Source organism: Corvus kubaryi, unplaced genomic scaffold, assembly GCF_017639235.1.
Source record: "Corvus kubaryi isolate FWS band 111438036 unplaced genomic scaffold, C.kubaryi_AGA036_p1.0 37387, whole genome shotgun sequence".
In the NCBI taxonomy this organism is placed as follows: Eukaryota; Metazoa; Chordata; class Aves; order Passeriformes; family Corvidae; genus Corvus; species Corvus kubaryi.
In genome coordinates this window covers 2,262,596-2,286,373 of record NW_024581129.1, presented here as the reverse complement: position 1 = coordinate 2,286,373, position 23,778 = coordinate 2,262,596, and the positions used below count along the sequence as shown (strand labels likewise).

The 23,778-nt window shown below is 39.3% G+C and overlaps 2 protein-coding genes across 2 annotated transcripts; both read left to right on the top strand.

The window, feature by feature from the left end:
• The first annotated feature begins 9,785 nt into the window (after positions 1-9,785).
• Positions 9,786-16,889, top strand: LOC121668772 (parvalbumin, thymic-like). Its single transcript, XM_042036858.1, is given in 7 exon segments — positions 9,786-9,829; positions 9,831-9,876; positions 9,878-9,912; positions 11,612-11,679; positions 12,461-12,593; positions 12,811-12,920; positions 14,213-16,889. Coding segments are annotated over 7 exon segments (447 nt in total). The 5' UTR covers positions 9,786-9,800; the 3' UTR covers positions 14,239-16,889.
• Positions 16,890-16,974: 85 nt separating this feature from the next.
• On the top strand, positions 16,975-23,106 carry LOC121668774 (parvalbumin beta-like). Its single transcript, XM_042036860.1, is given in 6 exon segments — positions 16,975-20,240; positions 20,595-20,665; positions 21,250-21,376; positions 22,110-22,192; positions 22,195-22,218; positions 22,695-23,106. Coding segments are annotated over 5 exon segments (321 nt in total). The 5' UTR covers positions 16,975-20,240; positions 20,595-20,604; the 3' UTR covers positions 22,721-23,106.
• The last annotated feature ends 672 nt before the right edge of the window (positions 23,107-23,778 follow it).

Genomic DNA, 23,778 nt, shown 5'->3' with positions numbered 1-23,778 from the left:
CCTTTGAGTTTCTCAGCATTGGGATTGCAGCCTCTTAACTTTTTTTTTTTATTTGAATCCTCCCAGCTGAAGAACTTACAGAGAAACAACCTTTTGTGTTTGAAAGGTTTTATAAGAATGAAAAGGAAAGGAAAATAATATAAATAGGTGCATATAATAAATTTCACTGTTGTCATACTTAGTGGTGCAATAAAAACCTCTATTATATAGGCACTTTATCCTTATCAAAACACATTGAGAGATTGATTCCACAATCTGTATTCATTAAATTCCCACTCGCTCCTTACCAGAGCTTTATTTAGAAATTTGCCAAGACTCCTGTTTGCTACAACTTCACAGCTGTAGAATTTACAATCCAATTCACCACTAAGCAAACGTTGCCTGCAGAAATGTCAGATAATACAAACTATCTCAGAAAGATCTGGAAAGTGCTCCGTGCTCCCCAGAACAGAAATAGCCATTACCACCAGGGAAAGATTCCTGTCATATATGATTCAAAGAAATGGACTTTATAATATTAATTTCAAATATTTAGAAGTCGATACAATACAGCCAGTACATCTGTTTGGGGAGAGAACCTAATTTTCAGTGTTAAGAAGAGTCACTTTACCCAGGTTTTTCACTGTACCAGGAGCTCTACTATAATATTTACAGACAGATTTTTAAAACTCAGCATTTGGTCTGCAGCTCCTTCAAAAACCTAACTCTAAAAGTCTAATGTTATCAGCTGTGAGATAAAGGCAGAAATAGCTCTGTGCACAGATGTGCTCTAAGCAACATCAGAAAATATGTCCCTTCTCCCAAGCTTGTCAAGACTGCACGTTTTCCCTTTCATGAAAAGGAAATCCAAGGCTGCATTTTTAGCAGCACTATGGAGAAAAGACACTAAGTCCTTGAGAGCTAAAAATTGGATGCATTTAAAAAATCTATCTTCCATGTATTTACCTCAAAATCATACCTCTTTCCCTAAAGAGGCACAATCTGATAAAATTTGAAACCACTGAGTGGGATGTGATCAACAGGAGAAGCTAGAGAGAATTTGGATTCTGGTGACTCTTTTGGGTACAGAGGCAGAGTGTATTCCCCAAACACAGAACTCAGTGTTTTTGTTAAATATAGCCCTAAACTCTCACTGTGCTTGAAAATATGTGTCAGCTTTATCTGCATTGACCAGTCTGTAATTTTACACCCTGTCAGGGACTGAAAAAACAGTCTTAACACAAACTAGGCTGAGAGCCTGTGCTTTTAGAAAACCCTGGGGCTGGAGTAAAATTCGTGGTCTTTTTTAATTTTATACTGTTGCTTTTGCACCAAGATCACACCACGAGGCTTGTGAGCAGCAGCACAAGTTCTTGATGCAGAATTATTCAGCTTTGCTCAGTTATGAGCACAGTTGGAGGAACATACACGAACCTTAGAAACTAGAGTTTAGGAAAAAAACATTTAAGAGTGCTAGAAAGATATTTACTTCATGATTTTGGTGGAGAGACTTTCCCACCAACAAGGATCTATTAAGCTTCTTTTGTTTTCTACTGAATTGTTATTAATGAATTGCACTACTAACAGCAAAAATAAAGAATATTCCATGCATCATCCTTTAATTCTGAGTTTTCTAATAGTGATGCCAATATCCTTTAAATTAAATGCTCTGCCATATTCAGGTAAACAAGTCTGTTATTCACTAAGTCTGCATGGTTCTCTTAAGAATGGTGCTAAAACCATCATGGGGATTTTGGGTCAGCTGAGACACAGGATATCTGATCTAGCAGTCCCTAACTGGAATTTCCTTAGTAGCTGAAACAGTAGAGGACAAGCTGAATTATCAGATTCATCAGACAACTTTAAATGGTCTAAATTAATTGGTGGTGCTAAATGCACTGATTTTCCTTTGCTAGGCTGGAGTGAAGGGAAACAAAGATAATTTTGAAAAGTATTGTTTGAGTCAAATAGTTTTTGTTTGTCAAGACTTTTTCACCCTAACGGCCTTCAAAATAATCAGGAAAGGGACTACAGAGAGATCTCATGTTTGTTGCTTTAATTGTAAACATTTCTCATCTATAATTCTATGTCTTTTTAATCTCTTCCATCTGCTCTTCATGTGTTCAGCATTCCCTGGACACAAACAGACAGTGTAGTAACTATATTAGCTCAATTTTGTATTTCTTACATCAAGCCCATGTCATGCCAAGCAAGCAGGTTGGGATACTCAGTCTTACTCCTGCTGCTTATGGCAGGGTTGTAAATCTGTTGTAGGAACTGGCCCATAGGCACTGCTCACCCTTGGGAGGATGTCAGATCTCCTCAGGGGAGCAAATGGCTGCTGTATTTCAGTGGGGCTTACCCAGATTATTTTAAATAAACCAGAAAAATCTCAAGCTCTGCCCAGTCATGAGACAGTGTCTCCAAACAGGTTTTGCTCTTTGGGAAAGCTGAATTTCAGGCTGTTTTACGCCCCAGAGGCACAGCTGAGCAGGCTGTGCAGTGCTGGCTCTGCGCTGCCCAGGGACAGCTGCGACCTTCCTGAGCCATGGGCTTGAACTGGGCTTACTGGAGAACCTGAGATAACAAGAGCCAAAGCACCATGGCCTCATTCCCGAATCTGTACTCTCAAATCCCACGTCCCAGGCAATATCCCTACACAGGGGATACCCCACAGACTGCAGCCTCCAGGAGGTTTATGGATGTTTCTATTGTGGAAAGATTGCTACAGGATTTTAACCTCTAATGATTGCACCTTTATTTTCCATTTTACTGACTGGGTTTGTTTCTCTAATAGCAGTCTTGCTATTTTTGCCATTGTTGTTGTTTATGCAGTTTTCCTTGGAAAACTCTAGGGGGTTGCTAAAGAACTGGCAGAATTAGGACACCAAGATGCAAGTGCTGCCTGATTATCAGATCATGTTTTTCATACTTCTAGTCTTAAAACCGGGTGAAATCCAACTCCGCTCACTCAGAGGAAATCCTCCTCTGTGAAGACAACCTGCTGGCCATATCAGCAGAAGGTAAGTTTCCATATTTTCCTTTCGTTAATGACACTGAGCTGCCCATATACTCAGGGTCTAAATAGAAATGTATTCTGCAAATAAAGGTGATTATAGAAGATGTCCAAGCAAACGCTGCAGAGCAGTGGCTCACACTGTGCAGTGAGTCACTTTCTCTCGGATCCATCAGAGCCACTGCCCAGAAACCTCCCAGGACCGGCTCCATCATCAGCTTCAACAAGGCTTAGAACAACTTTCAAACCTTATTCAATGGATGCTTCTCTATCTGTTTTGTAATGCCTACATATTTAATAGAAAAATCTGTTTGTTAGCCAAATATTCATGAATGTTAAACCATGCCTAACTTTGTACTTTTCTCCACAACGACTTGAATTCTTCTACTAGTTCTAATAATGCATACTCTTTAATTCCTATGCCAAAAAAATCCATCATTCATAACCAGAAGCATTCATAATTTAAATGACTGTCTCTGCTGTTGATGGCACCATCAATTACAGGGTTAGGTGATGGGGAAGATCTGCACTGATTAACATGCATTTTTCAACATCACTGCTCACTAAGGTTTTATATAGCTGCAACTTTCAGGGAGTAGCTGGGATCTGGTATTCTGAAATTACCTTGCCATGGTATTCTGAGATAACAGCTCTGGAGCATTTCTTAGTAAAGGCTTCACATTTCATTTAATAATCAAATTTCAGTAACATCACATTGGCCACAGAAGTAATTAACTTTCCAGAAAAAATTCTACGTGACAAATTTTGCCCAGAACTACAGCTTGTACAGCCCAGCTCAGCATAGTGTAGGACACAGAATACACAGCATAGTGTAGGACAGAGAATACATTTGCAGAATGCTCTTACTCTTCAAATTCAGCAAAGTACTTATGCATTTATTCTCCTTTTCACCTGCTTTCATCTACCTCTACTCAGAAAGGGACAAGCCAATATGGAGAATTTGGGAATCAGTAAGACACCTTCTGCTTCTTCCAAAGAATTTGAAATTATTTGGATTTTCAAATCTGGGTGTTGCTGTATGGTATATCCAAAAGCAAAAGTCAAAATAATAAATCAAATCCTTCAAAATTTGTAATATTGATGCAAGAATCTCAAGACTTTTTTTTCTCCTACTTGTTGTCTCTGTATTATAAAGTTACTCTGTGAGTTGTCTCAGAGAATCAAAAGTGCATCAAGCATTTCTCCATTTACCTCCTCCTGTGTGAGCAGGAGCTCAAGTTCAATTCCTTTTCAGCTCAAGGGCATTTTCTGCTCTAACAAGGAACCAGGCACAGCCAGGCTGGAATTCCTGTTCCAAGGCCTCCTGATCTAGAGATTCATCCTGCCTTTTTCTGCTTAAGCTTCCCCTTTAGTAAAATTCCTTTTTAAATGTATCCTTTTTAGCAAGGTGCAGTCAGTGCTATAATTCAGCTCAGATGGAGGCCATTACAATTCAAGGAAAGAATGTTAAGTGAATTTATGACTTGAATACAATAAATTTAATTTTTCATTCAGAGAAACAGATCTGAAGTAATTTGCTTCACACCTGACTGCAGCAATTTGCCAATAAAATCCACAGAGATTATAATGTGGTTTGTCCATAGATGAAAAAGAAGAACTTGCATTTGCTGTCTGGGTTGTCCTATGCTATACAATAAAGTTTGAAATCACTGGGCTATCTGGACACTGATATCACTCAGGAGCTACAGCACAAATGCAGCACTGTATAGGAAGAACAATGCCCGCTTCTGTCTTTTCATCCCACTGATCCTTCAAATATTTGAGCAGCGGAATCACTTCATTGATGCACCATTTGATTAAACCAGGCTTAGCTCTCAAATGCTCAATGGATTCTTGTTTGTAAAGACTTAATGCTTTCATATCCGATGGTTATGTCTCTAGTACCAATTTCCATATTCATTCAGCTTACTTTTCTATAGTCCTCATTCTAATTATTGTCAGTGTTGTTGGCAGCGTCTAATGAGGGATGAAGGAATGCTTCTGAGTTCCTGGGTCCGGGTGCTGTGCCCTGGAGACATGAACTCCACATTTGGACAATACCCAAACACACATCAGCCCCTTATCACGCTCTAGTTTGCATAGAAAAGAAGCCCAGCAGCCCAGGCTGGAAGGAGCTGGGACAAGTCCTGACCATTTCCCGAACTCAGCAAACGGAGGAGCAGGGCATTAAGTCACACCTCACTGGGCACCTGTAAGTCAGATTGGTCTGGGCTTTGTGCACAGAAAAAATATCTCTCAGAGTCAGCATCTGGGGGTTTTGAAACCCATATATGCTTGGAACATATATATCCCCTTGAAAAGCAACTCTGCCAGAAGAATCAAAGGCCCTGCTTTATTCAGCAGTATCAGTACTAGATCAGCACAAGCACAGATAATGACCCAGTTCTTACTTCGAGCTCCTGCCATTATACAACCCAAGGAGCTGGTTCTGTTTATAGTGGGAGCTGCTGTTTACACAGTGGGGTAAGGACTACACAGAACATACAGACAGGCTGAAAAACATCTGAGTTCATTTCAAACACATCTATATTTGAAAGCTTGCTGCAACTGAGGATTATTTATAGTGCTTATAAACCACAGTCATGGAGCAGGACTGCACCAAGCTACGTAGAATAAACACATGGACTAAAGTTACAGTTCCTGTAACAAGGATCCCCTTGAGGGATTTTACCAGACGGGATTTGAAGAACACAGCTCAAGAACAGAAAATGGTAGATCAAATACTGAATTGAAGTTCTGTTTTCAGCATATATCTTTGCTTCCAACTTATCTAGAGAAGACTGCCTTGGCAGAAGTGATTTTATTTTCTACTCAAAAAACATGATTATCCTACACATACCTTGTTATTGTCATTTTTATTAGGATACTTTCAAAAATACTAAGCTTTTTGCTTCAGAATTAAAGCAGGAAAACTGATTCTATAGGTTTTCTGACACTTACTGCTAGTAATTTTAGACCTGTGGATGGAGTCATCGGGAGGTTCAAGTATCTTGTCTGTTTATGAATGATTGTATCAGATTTAACAGACCCAAGAACCCACCATTTCAGAAATCAGTCTATGAGAATTTCTTTCTTTAAAAAAAAAGCCTTTTTCTTTCTGCATCAATGGATGAACATTTTTAGAAAGAAACAGAAATGGAAGTGAACTGGAAAGGTTGAATTCAGGAATAAAAGTTTTGAGCTACAGCTTCAGAAATCACATAGAATTTACATCTGGACCATATTCCTTTCAAATTCTGGAATCAGGATTGAAATTCCCATTTCAGATATGCAGGATCAGAAATTGTCTGATTTATGTAAACAATCCAGTTGGCTTAAAAATAATGTTTCATGCACGTAAGAAAAATATGAGTGAAGAAGTTTTGTACATTAACATTTTACAGGGCACTTGAAGCTGAAAAGTTGCATTGTAAATTCTTAGAATCTCTGAAAATCTACCTCAGAGGTTGAACCCACGCGACACTAGAATGATAACTGGTGAAAAATAAGTTACTTAAATTTTGTAATTCATTCAAGTTTGCAAAAATAAACCAGATGCTCTTTGGTGTATTTCCCACATACAGCCTCCTCCCCCCATAGCAACAGTTCCAGCATTTTTCTTTATTCAGCATTTTACTGGGGGGTAGTTATGAGGTGTCTACAGATGGTAGGTTAAGTAATATAAACCTAAAACCACTCACAAATATTTCCAGATCTCTCCAAGAGTTATGTTCCTCAAATGACTGGAGTGTGATGCATTAATACAATTACATTAAATTACATCCATAGAGTTCCTTTCATCTGATATCTTCCCAAAACAAATTACAAGTTGAATGAATATTCTACTCTCACTACTCACATGTCATTTAACAATAGGTTAAACACATTTTGTCAGGGGATCCCTGTTCCCTGACTCGTGACCATGGATACCCCTATCAGAAGCATTCATCTCATTCATCTGAAAATGATCTCAGGCATACACAAGGCAGCAAGTCACACTTATTTAAATTAAAGCAGACACTCACACAACTGTTTGCTGCACTTTTGTCATTCTCTTGCACATGATTCACATCAGCACTCAAAGAAGAATGACAAGAACAGATTATAGAACAATCACAGAACTTATGATGACCTAAAATACAACTTTTCAGCCTGGGGAGGGAGCTTCAGATGTCAAAAGAATTATGGTTAAAAATGGGAAGAATAAAACAATGCCATGCCTCCAGAAGGCAAAGAGCCTTGAGTAAAGAGAAATGCTCAAGTCCCAGGGTTTAAAACTGCTTTTAGTGGTAACCTGACAGGCTATTTTCCTTACTTTTTCATACTTCCCCAGTTCTTCCCCTGCCAAGTTGGATGCCAGATGCAAAGTTCCTAATAGTATTTGATTTAAGAAAGCAAAAGTGACCAGACAGATGTTTGTGTAATCTCTAATGTGGTGCTCGAAAAGAAAATGGTTGTTGGAGGGTGGTTGTAAATAGTTACATGATCCCTTTGCATTTCATCAGTGCACATGTTCTGGATCTCTAGTGCCTCCAATCTTTCTGCAAAAGTGACTCCAAAATTTGCTGGAGTCTGAATACAGCTGAACACAGCAGAGCCGTAAATCATTTGACTACATGCTTTATCCTTAAAATCTCGGGACACAAAAGGAATTACCTTGTCAAAGCCTCTTAGAAAACAAAGCACAATTTTAAAGACTGCATCCTTATGTGCTTCACATACTAAAGTTCAAACTAATGGCAACAGTCCACAGGCATTAAGGGAAATAACAGCAATCAATGCTATTTTTAAAGGGAAGAGAGGGGGCGAGGGGTTAACATATGTGGAATTAGCTCTGGGCAAAATGAGAAGCCATTGCATCTAAAATCAAATGCATTCTCTGAAATAGACACCAGGGACCAAATTCCCATGCAGACTCCCGCAGTCCAAGAGTTTCAGCAGAATTTGGCCTTCCTCTTAACTTAGCTTCATTAGGTCATATCATGCCATCAGTTTTTATGTTGGACACCCTACGTACTGCGCATCAGTTGTTGGCACTATGTAGACAATTTTCCAAATTGGAGGGGGACAAAAGGGTGGTGTGTGTAAAAGGGAGAGGAATTTTTTTCCCCATTTAGAATAAAAGTAATTTCTTAGAAGAGTTTGAGGGGGGAAAGTGGTATTTGCATCCCTTCTACCAGATGTCACAAGTGACAACAAGAGCCGGTATTGAATATCTCTCCATCAAATTCTTCTTGAAATTTTTCAGTGTCAGCTGGTCAAGAACCATTCAGAAAACAGGGAAAGCTGAAATCTTCCACAGCCATTGTTAACCAATGGTTCTTCCCTGCAAAAGAATTATCTGTATCTGAAACTTTTTGTGGGGGACAGACTTGTAGGATTGTAAAAAGAAAAAAGACTCGCAGCAATAATTTTTCTTACGTTTATATGCTGCAAATGAAATAACACCTCCTTCACACAGAGAATCTTTTGCAATGGTCTTTTTGTTGCTTTTTGATCAGCTGCTGTCAGTGCTGGATGCACTAAGGTCTTGCAGGCACCCTCCATTTGTCACCTTTCTGTCTGGAACCCCGATTTATTAGTGGCTGGCTTTGGTGACTGGCTAGGTCTGTCTTCCATCTTAGAGGGAAATGCTTTGGAAAAGAGATGCCTTGACACCCTCTCTGACATTAAGACAGTCTCTGCACCGTCACCTCTTACTGTGCCACCACCTCAAGCTGTGATGCCAATTGCACTGTCATCCCTTACTATCCCTTAATCCCAGCCATAATGATACCTTGTGCTGTCATCCATATGACTTGTCTTTCACTGTTCTGCTACCTCAAGCCACAAGTGAGATCCAAGCTGACAGGCTCCTCACCCAGTCAGGCTACAACATTCGTGAAAGAAAATTGAGACGATCAAATTATACCCATGAAAAAAGCAACTAGCACAAAGGAACACAGCACTGGCCAAACAATTCTAGAAAATAATCTCTCTTCTAAAAGAGATTGAAGACAGGCTGAAAACTGAAAAGACACTCTTCAGATATGGTTATAGCAATGATGTTGCTATTGAAATTTTTATCTTTATTCTGAAAGCAAAGATCTTTCATGTGGGGCTCAGGGACTTTTGTCTCAGAGACAGCTGGGCAGATCATAACCCCTTTGCTTCATACATAGCCGACTAAACAGGCTGTCAGAATCTTGCAGAATTGTAAGATTTTCTCTGGAAACATAGCAGATGAAATACCCTCCCCCAACCAACTGTTCTGATGGATTGATATCATATTATTTTACCTCCTATAGCAACAAATTAACTGTGGGGTATTTTTTTTTTCAAAACAACAACAGATCAGACATTCTGGGAGACAACATGGCTATTATTTTCCCTGATTGGTTTGCTATGCAAACAATACCTGAACAGGATACTTTTAATTTTTTCTTTTTGTTTAGTACTCCAATGATGAAACTCTATCACAATTAGTGTCTACAGATAAGATAACAAGTTATCACATTTAAACATTCATTAAAGATGCCTCTTCAGAAGTTATTGTGCTTCATTTCATCTGACTCCTTAGATCAAGCATATGAGATAGTGGGGGGTTTCATCTTGCCCTACATCACATGGAGATGCTGGTGTTTTCTGCTTAAATCAGAGGAAATTTGACATGACTCTGTTCTTTTTGCCTATCTGGCCACTTATCTTGTTTCGTTTGCAAATATCATATGTATTTTCTTGAGATAAAAATAGTGCAAGATGATTAGTTAGGCAAGTTCATTTGACACCATTCCCCCTTCGTGACGCTGAAATCTACAATCTGTATATGGTATACAACTTAAAGTATATATATGCAAGCTCAGCTCTGCTGGAGACACACAGCAAGTGCCTTCCTCCCAACCTGAGTGCGTCCTTATCCAGTCAAGAAGACCACAAAGGTAAGCTAATTACATCTTCTGCTTTCAAAGAAACACAAAAGCAAAATGCTCCCTAAATGGAAAGCAATTAAAATATCTGCTCTTATCTCAGCTTCCAGTACGTTGTATCTTTACAAGCTGACATAGAATGGAATCGGCATTTGGATAATAGGATGGAACAAGGCAGGAATGGTGCCCCTTGTAAAAAATGCTGCAATTCTTAGTTTTTCCTTCAATTCTTCCCCTGTCAGCAGTGAGAATTAGGTGAACATCTGAGCTCCAAATTATCTTGCCTAATGCTGAGAGGGGGAAGTATTTTGCACAAGAAACCACTGGGACAAAATAATCGCTAGTAAAAGAAAAGTAACTCAGCTGCCTGAGCTGGGGAAGGATCCACTGCCATCAGTGGGAATGGGTCGCATTGCTTTCTTAACAGTTTTGAGATATTCAGAAAGGGACTAAAATGATTGACAATGTCTTCTGCTGCAAACCAACAGGTACAGAGGCAGCCATTTCATATTTTAGGCAAAGTTTAAACCTGTGTTTAGATCTCAAACCAGTGCAGAGACTATAAATGGGTACCACCAGTTGATTCCTTCTCATTCCATGCTTAGACAGGAAGAATGATGTTGCTGAAGACCAGTTAGGGATTAACAAAAAGATATTTCTATTCTCTTGTGGCTTTCAAGAATCGTTTTTCCATGCCTTAGTCCCCTTCTTTCACTAACATGAATTAAGAGTAATGTTGCAAGGTTTAAACTGTAACCTGTCTGCGCTGGTGTGTGCAGTTTACCAAACTGTAAATACATCAATGCACTAAAAACTGTTCAGAAATGCAGGCAATATAGCATTTTGTTAAGTGATACATACTACATTGGCAAACTATTGCAGCTGTTGGTGCCTGAATGGCACAGAGTATTTTTCTCAAATGAAGTGCTGCTGTGTCAGAATAAAACACCTCCTCTGCTCTACTAAGTCCTAATACTTCTCTTCTAAAGACAACAATCTACTGAAATGCCCAAATCTGGGCAAAAATATGGTTTATTATAACCTATAGCAAAAAAAACAAACAAACAAACAAAAAAACCTCAGAAAATACTGACAAAAACCTTTTCCAAAGCTCTCATGAAATGTAGTCTTTCAGTGATGCAGCAGCCCAACAAGCCACATTTATTTTTGCAACTAAATAGGGGAGGAACTTACTCTCCAAATTTACGTGAGTAAATTTACTATCACTAATTCTACACTAATATTTTCATTCTTTGTGAAGATCACTACATCTATCGATAATAATATGGGACTTCTAACATTCCAGTTACACTTATTCCATATAATTCTAGGGGACATACCAAACCTTATCTCTTGTGTGTGCTGTAAATACATTCTGGGTTTTATTGAGTAATAATCCACCTCCAGGAAAACCCACACAGAAGTCATGAAGTTCTGTTGTGCTGGACACCTTTGATTTGCTCTCCCAGAGCAGCAGAGGCATCAGATCTTCCTGAAGCCCCACGCTCCCGCGTGCAGAATTCCTCCCTCATTCCAGCTTTCAGTGGAAGCACCTGCTGCAGACATCTGTTACAGCGTGCTCCACTTGCCATCAGATGAATAATGTCTCCCCTATCACACACTGTCACTGCAGCAACTTCAAATGGAGCCATGAAAGTAGGAGAGAAGTCATTTTAATGACAAAGTAGCTCACATTTAATTTATTTTACAGTTCAACAATGGCCATCACTGACATCCTCTCTGCTAAAGATATTGAATCTGCTCTCTCCAGCTGCCAGGGTAAGGAATGGTCGCTCTGCAGACAGAAGATGCATATCATTTTTATGTCTTAAGATGACATGCCTATCATTTTCCCCTTAGATTCCTTCCCTGTGAGATCTCTTTCTAAGCTACATTACAATATAGTCCCTTAAATTCAAAAGGTCTCACAAGTGGTGAGCAGCAATTAAAGGGCCACAGTTGCAGCTAGGGCTGGCTTAACACTAAGCTGTCAGTGTCTAAACCTGTTAAAGACTTAAATTTAAAGTTAGCCTTTTCCTTCAAAATATCATAAAAAGCCTCAGCTTGCAGAATCAGAGTGTCATTTGTGAAGCAGTGATCAGTCTCACTTCTCTCAAGAGCTGCTCAGTAAGATCAAGCCAATTTCTCAAATACTCAAAGATCTGGTTTGTCTGTGTATTACTTACTTTTCTATCAAATTCTTCACCTAAGTAAGGACTCTGTGAATATGAATTAAGAATTACAGGAGTTGTTTGTAAGTCGCAGTAGCACCCTCTCAATATTTATTATTAATTGCATGTGACACATGGCATAAATCCTGGTTTAGCAGAATGTGCATTGCAGCAGAAAACTTCAAACTGGCTGAAAGGAAACGTGACCACAGGCACAGAGTTATTAAAAAGGGAAATTATTATCCAGTGTATCTGCTCTTTTGCCACACCAGGGAAAAAGAGAAAGAGAAGCAGGCTGCTGCTTCAGAAAAGACATACATATTCACAAGGAATACATACAGTAGTAGCAACTTCAAGGGAGAATACTTAATGACTTCTGTTTCTTCCAGCTGATGATTCCTTCAACTACAAGGCTTTCTTCTCCACGGTTGGTTTATCCAGCAAAACTCCTGATCAGATAAAGAAAGTTTTTGGAATCCTTGATCAGGACAAGAGTGGTTTCATTGAAGAAGAGGAGCTGCAGTAAGTACTGTTCAGCTGCTCTATTTCTTTAAACAACGAAAACATTTGAACTTGTTTGGTGTCCTAGAAGAAACCCTTGATGTCATTTTAAAAATAAAACACAAATCCTTGTCTTTCCTTGAATCTGTGTGGATTCCCTCAGATAATAAGAGCAGACGTTACCTTATGGGGCATTTCAGAGAGCAAAACTCAAGCACAGCACCCTGCTCTATTTCAGGCTGTTCCTGAAGAATTTCTCTTCAAATGCCAGAGTCCTCACCTCGGCAGAGACCAAGGCTTTTCTGGCTGCAGGAGACACTGATGGTGATGGCAAAATTGGAGTGGAAGGTAAGATTTTGGAAAATGGATAAAATTCGTGGTTTAAAATGCTCACATTTAGGGCTGCATTTAAACTGGGGCAGGAAGAATACACAGGAGTACTTTGGCCTGATACTTTCTGCCACAATTTTTATATGAGCAAATACTCCTTTATTTTCATATTTTTATTCCCATTTGGTCTCTGTTGCAGGAACAGAATATTTAGGCCCAGTGTAGAGTCTGGTCTTCCAAGCAATGATAACAGCTTTGGGTTAATCCTGCTGTGTGTCTGATCCATAGACTCAATGTGCCAGATTCTTAAAATGTTCAGAACACCTGAATTTCTCTGAATTTCCATTTCTGCAGTGAATACTCTGCACTTCTGGCCATACAACACTTCCATTTTTAAACACACTCTCTACCTAAAGAAACTTATTTCTTCATCTTCTGCTATCAAACATTGGCCAATATTACTGAGTGCTTAATGCACTAATGTAAAACACGAAGGGTATTGTTTCTCAAGGCTGCAACCGCTGCGGTGCAGAACAGGATTTTGTGCTGGAAAATCATGTGATAAGTGCACATTTCACTGGGCAGTCCTTCAAGAAACTCAATCAAATTCCTGAAGAAAACCTCAGGGATGATGTGAACTAGCCAGGATATTTCTTTTAGAAACTGCAGCACAGAAAAATAGGACATTATGCATCATGTATTAGAGATGAAGTCACTGAAAACAGGGCTGTCTCAGCTGAACTAGGACAGGTGGCAGTAACTCCAACAGACACACGTGCTAATCTTAGCCAGATTTGGGAGGAGAGGGAGATACACTATTGGAGGAATTTGCTTTAGCAGCAGCTTTTGCAGCTTCTGTTTATGAGCCCCAAATAGGGCATTATATTATGCAGATCTTAGCCCTTAACCATTGAATCTCCCATTCTGGAATTACTTCACTACAGATATTTTTTATTTGGAACAACAAAACAAAAAAAAAATTCTTCTCACTGAGAGCTACAGGCTCTTCTTCCTTGGATATTATCGAAGTTTGTAATGGGGTAAAGTTAGTTTACCTTTAAGTCAGGATTTCCTACAAATACAAATTTACAGACACACTCCTCCTCTCTGCACTTACTCTTTTTAAGGAGTGAAAAATCTGTTACGCCCCCAGAATCTCAGTTTAGCAGTAGCTTGTGCAGTGTTATAATAACTTTGGGAGCCCTCCATGCCTAGGAGCTTTAGTCATTTTTATCTACCTTTTTTAAGATGTCAAAAAACCACTTTCCACGAGTTTTATTCCCTGCTTTTCTCACTTTCTTCCTTGACAGAATTCCAGTCTCTGGTGAAGGCATAAACAGCATTAGACCAAAGGAACCTTGGACTGACTCTGCCAATTACCTCGTCCAACAGGCACTTAGCACTCAGCATGTGTTTGTACATTTTTATATTGTTTCAGGCATTAACAGGTCCCCACACAGGAAGTTCACACACCTGACTGCTGAGAAATCTTGCAATGTTTTGGTCACATGGCATTGTTACATTTCTATTGTAAAGAAGGCACTTTGTGATTTTCAACCACTGATAATGTTGAAATTGTGGCTGGGAGCAGGGAGAAAAAATTTAAAAATCAACTAAACAAAAAGATCCTTGGGGGAAAAGCTGCTGTTTAAAATTTTGTTTAGGTTCTCCATCCTCATACTTGAGCATGCTGACCTGCCAGACACAGTTTTGATGATCTTAAGCCATATGATATCTTCTAAGGCTTAATTGTACTGATTTAACTGAGGTTTATTTCTGATTAATTCTCTGATACTTGAGGAAAAGCAATGCTAACAAGATAGCTAAAGATAATTCATATTAAGTCCCAACCCTGTGAATATGAGAAAAAAAATTAAGACATTTAAGAGGAGTTCACACATAGCTCAAAGCACAGAATAAGTTTGTGGGTAATTTTACAAAATAAAGTAGTAGATTACAGCGTAATGGTATTGCCAGAAAGTGTTTATGGCCTAAAATGTGACTCTCCCTTAAGAAGATTTATCTTTCATGAAATCTAAGGCAGCTGTGAGATAGAGGAGAAGGGTCTAATCCTACTCTGACACTGCCACAAGTCATGGGCCCCTGACAACCTGGGCCACAGGCCTGGAGGTTTTTCCATGAATCATGAGCCTGTTGCTTTTTGTCTCTTAACATGTACAAAGCAATAATACTTGGCCACATCTGTGAATTTCTTTATTTTCTACAGATGAAACTACAGCCAATCTTGCTGTTTGATTACCCTAAAGCTGCTACATTGTTAAATAATGGCCATTACTCAACTCTGTCATTTATTGTATGAATTATCATCTATATGTTCCATAATATCAGCAGTTTTCTTCAGTCTGAAAACTAAGAACTAGTCTTCCCTTTGGTAAGTGTCTTACAGGGTTTAGAGTTGGTTATAGCATTGTCTTCATTAGTAGGCAAAGTAAATAATGTTCATGGCTAAATGCAGACATCAGCAGGCTGAGTGGATGTTGTGCATTTCTGGCTGAGTGTGTCAGAAATTTCCCCACCAAGATTTAGCTGTTTCCTTCCCCGTGTACCGTGCTGTGGCTCCAGCTCACAAGCAGACTGTCCTTTCAATACTCCTCGCTGAAACTGAATGATAATTATGATTTGGCAGCTGTTTTGAAGAAGAGCAGAAACAAAGCCTTCTGGAACTTTTATGTAACATCCAGTGTTGGCATTTCCATGAATTGCAAGATGATTATGTGAGGCAAGCACAGCTCCCTCATTTCCCAGGCACATAAGAGAGCTGGTGGACAGATTTAAGATGGCTAATGCAAAAGAGGAATTCTAGCAATCAGACTTGAAGCCTTGGCAGAATTACAATGATTATAAATCCTAATTCTATCCCCACTGCCTTTGATGTTAAATCTGGGCTTAAATTATAGCTGCTGTTAATTGCAGCACTGAAATATTTTGCATAATGATGAGACACTGTTGGTTCCTTTTACCTTAATTATTTCCCTGCTGAAGAAAAAAACCTGGGGCTACCCAGATCTGCAGCAATATCCAGATGTAATATATACATTAGCTCTTCACACTGCTGATCACTAAACTATCCTGTCACTGGCTCACAAGCAGATGGCACATACAGTACCAGAAGCGCCAGACCTGACACTGCATTCCTTGCACCTTTGAGAGTCTCATGTGGAATCCAAGAAATGCAAGACTGCACAGTGGCCCATCCTGTATTTCAGAGATGCAGAACAACTGCACATCACTGCCTTGTGCTACAGGGGCACAAAGCACTCCCAAGAATCAGGGAATTCTTGTGCAAGCTGCAACTTCACCTATGCTTAAAAGAAAATCTGTTCTTCTTAAATAGTGACTTGCAGCAAGAAGATGTGTTTTAAATCTGGTTAAAGTCACCCAGCCATTTCACTAGAAGGAGTTATAATAAAACTCCAAGAACTCCGCAATTCAAAAAAAAAGCCCATAGGCTTCAGCAAAAATGCCACCTACTGTCTGTTAAGGTTTCTGTGGGCACATTTTAGATCCACATTTCAACCAAACTAGAGGAGTATTTTTCAACTAAAGGAAACAAATTCAACAAATGTAAAGTTTTCTGGGAAAGTTCATTTTAATTAACTTCAGTCCGTGGCAGCCTTTTTTTAGGGAATATCATGGAGTGTTCTCTGAACTTGACAGTGCCATCGTGCTAGAGAAAAACTTTGGTTGCAGGATGTCTACATGAATGCCAACTGAAGTAGCAAAGAGACACATGGTTGGTATCACAATGTCACCATAATTCAGGTACAGAATCAGAGACTAATTCCTAATAGAAAGGTTCTCTGGAGGTCTCTGGTCCAATCACTCCCTCAGAAGGGCACATTGCTCTAAGATGAGTTTGAGTATCTTCAAGGATAGAAGTTCTAAGTAAGGATTAAATCTGCATCAAGTTGTTATGAATGAATTACACAAATAAAACACTGCTGAGTACACAGTTGAAAACTAAAATTCTGTTAGAAATTGTTTATGCTACATCAAATCAGAAAGGATCTAACAACCCCTGGTATTTTCACACTGATCACCTGCTCTCAGGTTTAGAGTAAGACCATCCTACTCACTATAATACTCAGTATAAGACTGCTTCATAGTTCCCAGCATAAAGGAGATGTGGTTTATGTGTTTTACCTTCACTTAGGACAATTAAAGAGCAACCCAAATTGTGAGTGGTAGATCTGAATTCCACTAGGCCCAAAGACTGTGAGTTCTCAGACACCTCAGTCCCTTAGTCGTCTTGTGTGAGCAGTTTAACCTCTAATCCTCCCTACAGTTCTTATGAAATAAAGACATACTACGATCCCTTTAAGCAGGAACAAAACACAAAGAAGTTGATTGCCCTACACAAGCTCTTAGAAAAAGGATACAGAGGGCCAGGGTCATGATCCCAAGCTACCCCAGTACTCTAGCCACTGAATTTACCACCTCTCGTAAACCAAAATTTTGGGTTGTCCTGAAAGAGGAGCAGAACCGAGCATGAGATAAAACCTCCTGGTGTTTAGTGGAAGCTGGCTGCCCCCTAATTTCATGTTCCTTTGGAAATACCAATCCAAAAGCCATTTGTAAACTTCAGATTCAATTTCAGCTCTCCAACTGTTTGAAATCTCAGTCATCTTCTAACAAGTAGAGAGCACAGAAAGGGCAAGGGGATGTCAGAACATTCATTGCACATATAGACAGGTACAGTTCCTTCACTGAGTTAGCAGCCAGCCCATGTGGAAAATCTTTGATGCAGCATCATCAGAGGCGCCTGCAGCTCTTCACACAAACAGTGTGGGCAGAGGGGGCCAAGGCTGGATTAATTTCCTGGAATGGGTTACTGAAATAGATACATCTTGATTAAGTCCCTGTACAGACATGTACCTAACACTTTCACGCTTAATTTTTCCATGCATTTTAAAACATTTTAATAAGAGGATACTGTGGAATACGAACTAAAGTGTTCACATTTTACAAACTTCATTTCCACCTTAGTTTTGATTGTAAACACAGAAAGATACCATGTTTTTGGTCTGGACTTTCTGGTACACTTTCTGTACCAAAGATCTATAGAGCACATCAGCAGCTGAGATATGGCTGCTCCAGAACTTCTGATTCGTTGGTCAGCATGCCCTACAGTCATGAAAACAAGAAAATCAGTTTTGTATATCAAGCTTCAGAAGAGAAAATCAGACCATCACTCCAGTTACAACAGAAAAAGAAGGTACCCTTAGACAATGCCTTTCCCTGCAGGTACGAAGGGACTGTTGACCCTAAATTCAAAGGAGAACTTCTGCCCAAGTAGAATATGCAAATACTTGACTCAAATGGAATCACATCAGTTCCATCACAATGACATATTAATCATTTTTATAGACTGTAAAAAGCCTGTCTTTTCTAGACACTGACTTCCTGCTTTAACTCCCAGGCTTCCAGAACAAATTGATTTCATATTTGCAATGATCTCCATAATGGACTGTAAAATTCAGCCAATATAAAAATAAACACAGTAAACCCTGGTTTTGTTAGACAGACAAAATAACCTGTTTTTCTAAATCATCATGAAAGGAAAGCTCTTGGGAATTATCTCAGACTTTTCAGTTCAGTCTGTTTATATTCCTGTTCTTTCAAGCGACTTGGTAGACTAGACTTTTTTTCTTTTAAATACCTGTTCCTTCCTCTCTTCCCCTCTGATGAACACGCTCCTGTTATCCTGTTCTCATCCTGGTCCGCAGTTTTCCCTCTCCCGCAGTCCCTCAGCGCTCTCACGGCTGGACTTGCCTGTCTTTGGTGCCACCTTCGGGCAAGTGCTGGTTTGCCACAGAAATACTCCAAAACTCTTCTCTATAAATGCTTTGTAATCTCAGTGTGGGCTCCTCACAAGGACTACTTCTTGAAGGCTCAGTAATTCCCATACAATTATCAGATTGTCTCTGATCCTAGGCCAGACTCTTGATTATTTCCTAGTAACCTGAGCCAAAGGCAAAGCTAGATTCCCAATGGGAAAACTGAACAATCTAATTTAGATATCCACCTGTTTGGGTTAAAATGCCTTTAAAAGTAACTTGTTCAGTTGATCTTATATCATCCAGAAAAGTTAGTTTTCACAGTTTTCAATTTACCACACAGCATGGGTTTAGAATAACATAGTCAGTGCTCCTCTTAAAAATTCTTCTCTTGAAGAAATCAAGGGGAACTGAGATAGATGAGGTTTTGTCTGTATTTTCATGTACATAATTTTTGAAAGACAGCAGCTTTATGATATAGTGGTTAGAGGACAGGCTTCATTTTAAATGTTCTCATCACTCAAATGTTATTTAAACCTAAGCAATACTCCAGCCATGTTTACATAAGTGTCAGTGTGAAATGTTTTCCCAATGGCTTTTTGCACCAGTGGACAATTCCAACTATTCTCAACGGCATTAAGTTCCAATAAATTTCATGAGATAACTGAGTGGGGTCCCTATTAGTACCCAGTAAGAGAAAGAGCTGCAGTTTGATTTTAGCTGCTGAGACCTTACAGAAGTTTATTTTTTCAGCCCAGCAAGGAAGAACCAAATATCACTGATTTCACTGCTCTGTTTCCCTCCTGGCCATAATTGACTCACCCTCCTGCATCCTGCTGAACAACTGACAATCTTCATTCTATAAACTGACACATTTACTAGGATGATTTAAAAATGTGCACCATGCAATTAATTAATGCCGAGCAAATGCTGTCAAGATTAGACTTTTATAGCTAACCAAAGCTTATATGACAACTCATTAAAAGTACTTCGGGCTGAAGAAGTTTTGTCTTTGAGCTTGTACTTGTATATCAGATACATCTGTTACAAATGTATCAGTATTCGTATGTTTTGAAGACTACTCGGGCAACTGCAGGAGTAGTGTTTCACAGGTAATTCCTATCAGGACTGGGCCCTTAAAAGTCAAAGTCTGCTATGAAGATGTCAATTTCTTGCTATCATTAAGCACTTAAAAATGTATGTATTTTTTTATTTATACATAAAAAGTAATTAATTTCACTAAAATAGGTGCAAGCTGAGAGGATTTACTGTATATAGCACGAAACCTTACATATTCCTTTGGGATATAAATATCAATCTGATTAGCTAGCAGGTCTTGTCAGCCACAGTAACTTATCCTCTGGGGTATCTGAGCCATCACGTGGCTCTAGGACTTCTGTAAAAGGTCAAGGGGACTTAACTAAGGTCTGTATAAGTCCTTCTCTATGTCATTTGAAAAAGAATTAAGTCAAGAGGACTCTGCAGATCTTTTACCTGACAATATTTTCTGTTCTTGGCTTGGGGAAAACTAAGTGGCCAGGTGAGTTCAATCTTTCCTCTGGAGCTTTAGAGGACATCACAATAATTCACACAAAAAATGCATGGAAATAACCAAAGATGCCTGAATGCTGGGCAGTTCTGTAAATAGATTTGGCTTTGTCCTCAGCTTGTGCACCTGAAGACTTAACTAGAAACACCAGTGACTCAGATGCACGATGTGCATCTGAACTAAAGGATGGAGCAGTTGGCTCCTGCAGGGCAGCTTCCCCTGTTCTGCCCTGGGACCTGGGCTCACCTGCCCCCTGACGAGACCTGGCTCCCCTCGGGGTCAGCTCCACAGCTGAGAGAGCAAGAGCAGTGGCAACTCTACCCAACAGTATTGTTCATTTTGCAGTGGTCTTGGCATGGCTCTTCCCAGTATCCTGACAGAAGCTGAAATTGCTGCTGGTCTACAGAGCTGTCAAGGTAACATTTATGTTTTAAATTTGGGTTTTCAGTCTGTTTGTCAAATTCCTCTGTCCTTGCTACCCCAAAGTCCCAATTCCAATGGAAACAGAAAATGCTTTCTTACTTAATGCAAGGTAATGGAACAGATGCGAGTTTTAATCTTGGCCAGCCAAGGTACAGGCACCCATCACTTGTTCATTGCAGCAATTTTAAGGATGAAAAAATCCAAAGGCTGAAATCCCACAGCAGAAATCCTGTTTTTTCAGAGAAACTGCTGATTTCAATACAAGCACGATATTTATCATCATGTTCTGCAAATATGTCTTTCAGTGAAGTATCAATTTACACGGGTATGTTCCTGCATGCTGAAGACCACAGTCAATATTTCATTATCTTCCTAGGTGTGAGATATCATTGATGGAAAAATCCCATTGATCTGATATAAACTCAGGAAAATCCAAGACTGTTACTTGGGATTTGTAATTAATCCTCACTGTACTACAGAATAGTTTGCTGCTTTTTGATCAAGAAGCTAATTCTTTTTGTTCCAGATGTTTGACTACTTTTCTTCATCTCTTCTTATTTCCATCTGCTTATTTCAGCTGCTGATTCATTTGATTGCAAAACCTTTTTTGTCAAAGTGGGTCTCAAGTCCAAAGACCAAGCTGACAAAGTCTTTGGAATTCTTGACCAGGACAGGAGTGGCTTTACCGAGGAAGAGGAATTGAAGTAAGTAAATAAAAAAGTTGCCAACAGGGTTGTGTTTTATCATCTAAAAATGCATTATAAGATCAGAAATATTCCCCTTCCTCCTGCCCCTTTGGATGGGAGACAATTGTGTTTGTGCACCTGTGTGTGAGTGCTGGTGCTGGAGGAGCTGCAAGTCAAATAACAAAGGCAAGGCTGGATCACAACGGGAAAACTCTCTGACAGCACTGAAAATACCCATTTCATGTAGCAATAACTGTCAGACTCTGAAGATAAAAATAGAAGTTCTGCTACAGCTGTTTTTTATTATTATAAGATTTTTTACCAGACTGAATTCAAAGGGCCATTTTTCTCTCATCTTTCTTCCTGTCACATGAATTCTACCTTCCAGATCACATTCATCTGACTTTGAAGTTAAAATTAAGGTTAGAGAAATTCTTGCTGCTAAGACTCTGCATCTTAGGAGAAAGAAGCAAGATAACAAGGGAGGGAAGATGAATCCTGCCACTACAGAGTCAGTGTTAATTTTACTTTTTTAATCCAATGAAACCAAGATGCCACCAAGGATTTTTACAGGCTGTGATGCAGCATCCTCTGACTTCCTTACCCTCACTCTCAATGAAGTTAGAGGAAGTTTTGCCATTAATAGTTCTCAAGAATTGAATTAAGCTTGAAATTTTGCAGCTATTACCAATCCAAACCCTGAACACTTTCAGTACTGTGTCTCACTCGTTTGTTCTCTCACCTTTAACAGACTTTTCCTGAAGAATTTCTCAGCCAGTGCCAGAGCTTTGACTGATGCTGAGACCGAGGCATTCCTGGCAGCAGGGGACAGTGATGAGACGGTAAAATTGGAATGGATGGTAAGACTGCTCTTATTAAAAGGATAATACCTGCCCTTGAGACTTCCTAAAGGCAGCTCTAGGCAGCTGCCCTGCTCCATGTATTGGATGTTATGGATCTGATTTTGAGGTGCTCAGATCTGCTCTGTATTATAGAGAGAATCTAACAGGAACTGACCTCTATTATGCCCCTGACTAAAGTTACCAGTCCCTTTTCTCACCTATGGAGATTTTTTCAGGACTGGAACCTAAATTCAGTCTATAATTTCACTTCTTTTTGCTAATGAGCTGTGATACAATGTGACACTTAAATGCAACACTTCCTTTGCCTTAAGTATCTATTGTTATGAATACACAATGAGCTACCTTTAAGGAACGACTATCAGAGGAAGTAGCATTAGTTTCCCATTTTAACTCTAAAAATTAGGAAAGAAATTTTTGACTGTGCGATTACAAATTGAGGTCCCATTTTATTATTCTTTTTTCTTCTTTTTCAGAGTTTCAAGCACTGGTCAAATTGTAACCAGCAGTCAAGATAAAGACCAAGATAGATGTGCCATAAACAATCTTTCCTATTGCAAACCTACCATTTATTTACACATTTTGTACCCTGAAAGGTCAGGAACAATTGTTGGCAAGTGGTTTCACATTGCTGGAATACATCTGAAGTAGTACAAGCACTACTAAAGCCACACTCCCAGGTGTTTTAAGCAGAAGATCTATGCCACTGGGGGACTGAATTGGAATCCACTCTGCTCATCTGAATGTAGGGCATTAAAGATACAAACAAAAATATTAAGAGGATAAATTAAAAGCATCTCTGTGGGCCATTGAATTTTCAATATTTGCATAAATAGCTAGCACATGTTGCTAAAAAAACCAGAATTAATAAAATGTCCAGGTGTAAAACCTGGTTGTAGTAACTGGTAGTGGTGTTTAATCAAGAGGCATTTTAATATTGTGTATGTTTTTCTGTCATTCTTTATGCAGCTGATCGTGTTTCAGAGATAAGTATACTGCAGGACCATGCACTAATGAAGTCATCAATTTAAGATCAACTGGATCCAGGATGAATTTAGATTACTGAAATAGCTGAAAATTCAAAATCCCCCAAGGAATCCCTCACCTTCATGCCCACCCGATGGCACTGTTGTTCCACTGCCGAGAAGTTCAGTGTTCTGTGTCCTCGAATGAATTCCAGAACACTTCTTGTGTCCCACCTGCCACTTCTGCAAAAAGCACTTCAAAAAAACAAGTCCCCAGTGCTCCATATGAGCAAATGGGGGAATGTTGCCCAAATAATCAACGTTCTGCTGCTTTTCTCCTTCTCAACACTGAGAATAACATAATGCCCACATCTTACAGGGTTGTAAAATGCATCAATGTTTGTGAGGAAAGCATAATAAAATGAAGAGTGCCATAAAAAATTGCTAAGAAATTATTTTTTTTTTCTTTGCAGACCGATTGAAATAGCAAGACAGACGTAAGGAATGGGGAGAATGAAAATTCTGAGTAGTTGCTCATTATTTGAAGTTGATCCATTTTGTGCACTAGGTTAGGGTTCTGGTTGAAAAGCATGAG